At 52.2% G+C, this 1,882-nt stretch overlaps 1 protein-coding gene across 1 annotated transcript in view; it reads right to left on the reverse strand.

Moving 5' to 3' along the window:
- Positions 1-1,142: 1,142 nt before the first annotated feature.
- The window catches only part of ECH1 (enoyl-CoA hydratase 1), a 12,008-nt gene continuing 11,268 nt past the window's right edge, over positions 1,143-1,882 (reverse strand). The window contains exons 9-10 of the mRNA XM_006161731.2: positions 1,580-1,730; positions 1,143-1,444 (exon numbers count right to left, since the gene is read on the reverse strand). Coding sequence (XP_006161793.1) covers positions 1,340-1,444; positions 1,580-1,730 — 256 coding nt within the window. The 3' untranslated portion in view covers positions 1,143-1,339. The remainder of the gene's footprint in view (positions 1,445-1,579; positions 1,731-1,882) is intronic.

Here is a 1,882-nt window from a genome sequence, read left to right on the forward strand (position 1 = left end):
CGGTCCAGGGCCTCCACCCAGGTTCAGCCGTGTGGGAATCCAACACTCTTACTCACCACACCACCTGCTGGCCCCCATAAAATAATTCTTAAAAAAAAAAAAAAAAAGAAAGAAAAAGAAACAAGGCGAGAGGGTGGCATAGTGGTAAAAAGTGAGACTCTGCAAGGCCCACCCACACGGGAGGGTTCTAGGTTTGCCATAGACCTGAGTACTCCAGATATGCAGGTACTCATGATCCCAGGCTGACCCAGTTCAGGGTCGATGGCTACAGTAAAACTCTGGAGGGGTACTGTTTCTTTTCTTTTCTTTTTTTTTTTTTAGAGGTTTTTACTATAGGGCACGTGCGCTCGCCAGACAGAGAGACAGAAAGCAAGAAATCACCCCCCGGGGGCATGGTCACGCTGCAATCCCTTCTCCTCCATTCTCCTCTCCGGATCTTGGGCACGCACGCATGCACACGTGCCCAGTGTGAATTTCAAGCCACCAGGTCCGGAACTTGAACCGCGGTCGACTACGTGGGAGTCCAGCGACATAGCCATTACACTAACAACTGGTCCCCTGGAGGGGTACTGTTTCTCTGTCTCTCTTGCTCATAGAAGAAAAATTAAATAAACTTAAGAAAAAAGAAGAGGTTAGGGCCAGTGGGTGGCTTGGATACTTCCACATGGCCAACCACAGTTCAAGTCCCAGACCTGATGACTTGCTTTCTCACCTTCTCTCTCTCTCTGGTCAAATTAAAAATAAATGAATGAACGAATAAAGTTAAATAGATAATTCTTTAAAAAGAAAAGAAAAAAGAAGAGGCAATGGGAAGACTGGGTAGCTGTGGAACCCAGCCAGCCTCACTGTGATGCGGGGTGAAGGGTGCCTGAGCAAGGTAAACAACTCAGCCCAGACAGGGCTGACCCAGGGAGACCCATTGCATCCATTTAGTCCAGGGGGAGCCCAGCCACTTTGGCTGACTTTAGCATTCCTGGTGTTTCTACTGGCCCTCACCCCCCATGGTCAGTCTGATTGGTCAACACTTGCATGCCTGGTACTCCCATTGGTCTAATCGCTACCCAACCATTCTAACAGTGGGCTTTGCCGCCCCAGGTGTATCTCAGCCCCTCCCTGGCTCTCTCTCCAATAAAGGCACCAAGTTCTTTACATTGTTTATTGTTCATGGGGTGAAGATAAGGCACTGGGCTTGATGAAATCAGCCTCATAAAGGTGTAAACTGGGGGACGGTGAGGAAGCATTGAGACTACCATGTTCGCCGAACCTCCCGCTCTGCGGATGAGGAAGGCCAAGTATGGAGTGGGACCGTGCCAACTCTGGTCCAGGGCCATAAGGACGTTCAGAGCTTGGAGAAGGCGACATCCTTCAGGTCCTTTTTCTCCATTAAGGCCTGCACAGACTTCACGACGTCTTCGGTTTGCAGCATGCTCATGTTCCAGGTCGACTAGATAAAGAGGGCGGTGCACAATGGCAGGGTGGCGGCTTTCGCAGCGCACCAATCAGAGGACAAGAGCTCCTGAGCCCTGATTGGCTGCTTGGGATCAGGGAAGGGTTGTGATTGGCTAGAGGGATGTCTCACCATGTATTTGAGACCCTCGGCCACCGAATGGTCACGAGCGTAGACGAGGTTGACTTTGGTGCCCTGCACGGCCACTGGGCTCTTGCTGGAAATCTCAGCCGCCAGGGCGAAGGCAGCATCGAGCATGGCCTCCTTGTTGGGGAACACCCGGCTGCCATGAAAGGGACGGGGAATCTGGAGGCCAACACAGGGCAGGCTCCCCCTCCTTCCCACACATGCAGGAGACGAAGACCCAGAGGCACGGCCCATCAGAGCAGGGTGCTGACTCCCGCGGAAAGAAATGACCTCTCAGCCCAGGAATGC

Source organism: Tupaia chinensis, unplaced genomic scaffold (genome assembly GCF_000334495.1).
Source record: "Tupaia chinensis unplaced genomic scaffold, TupChi_1.0 Scaffold138910_1, whole genome shotgun sequence".
Taxonomy (NCBI): Eukaryota; Metazoa; Chordata; class Mammalia; order Scandentia; family Tupaiidae; genus Tupaia; species Tupaia belangeri.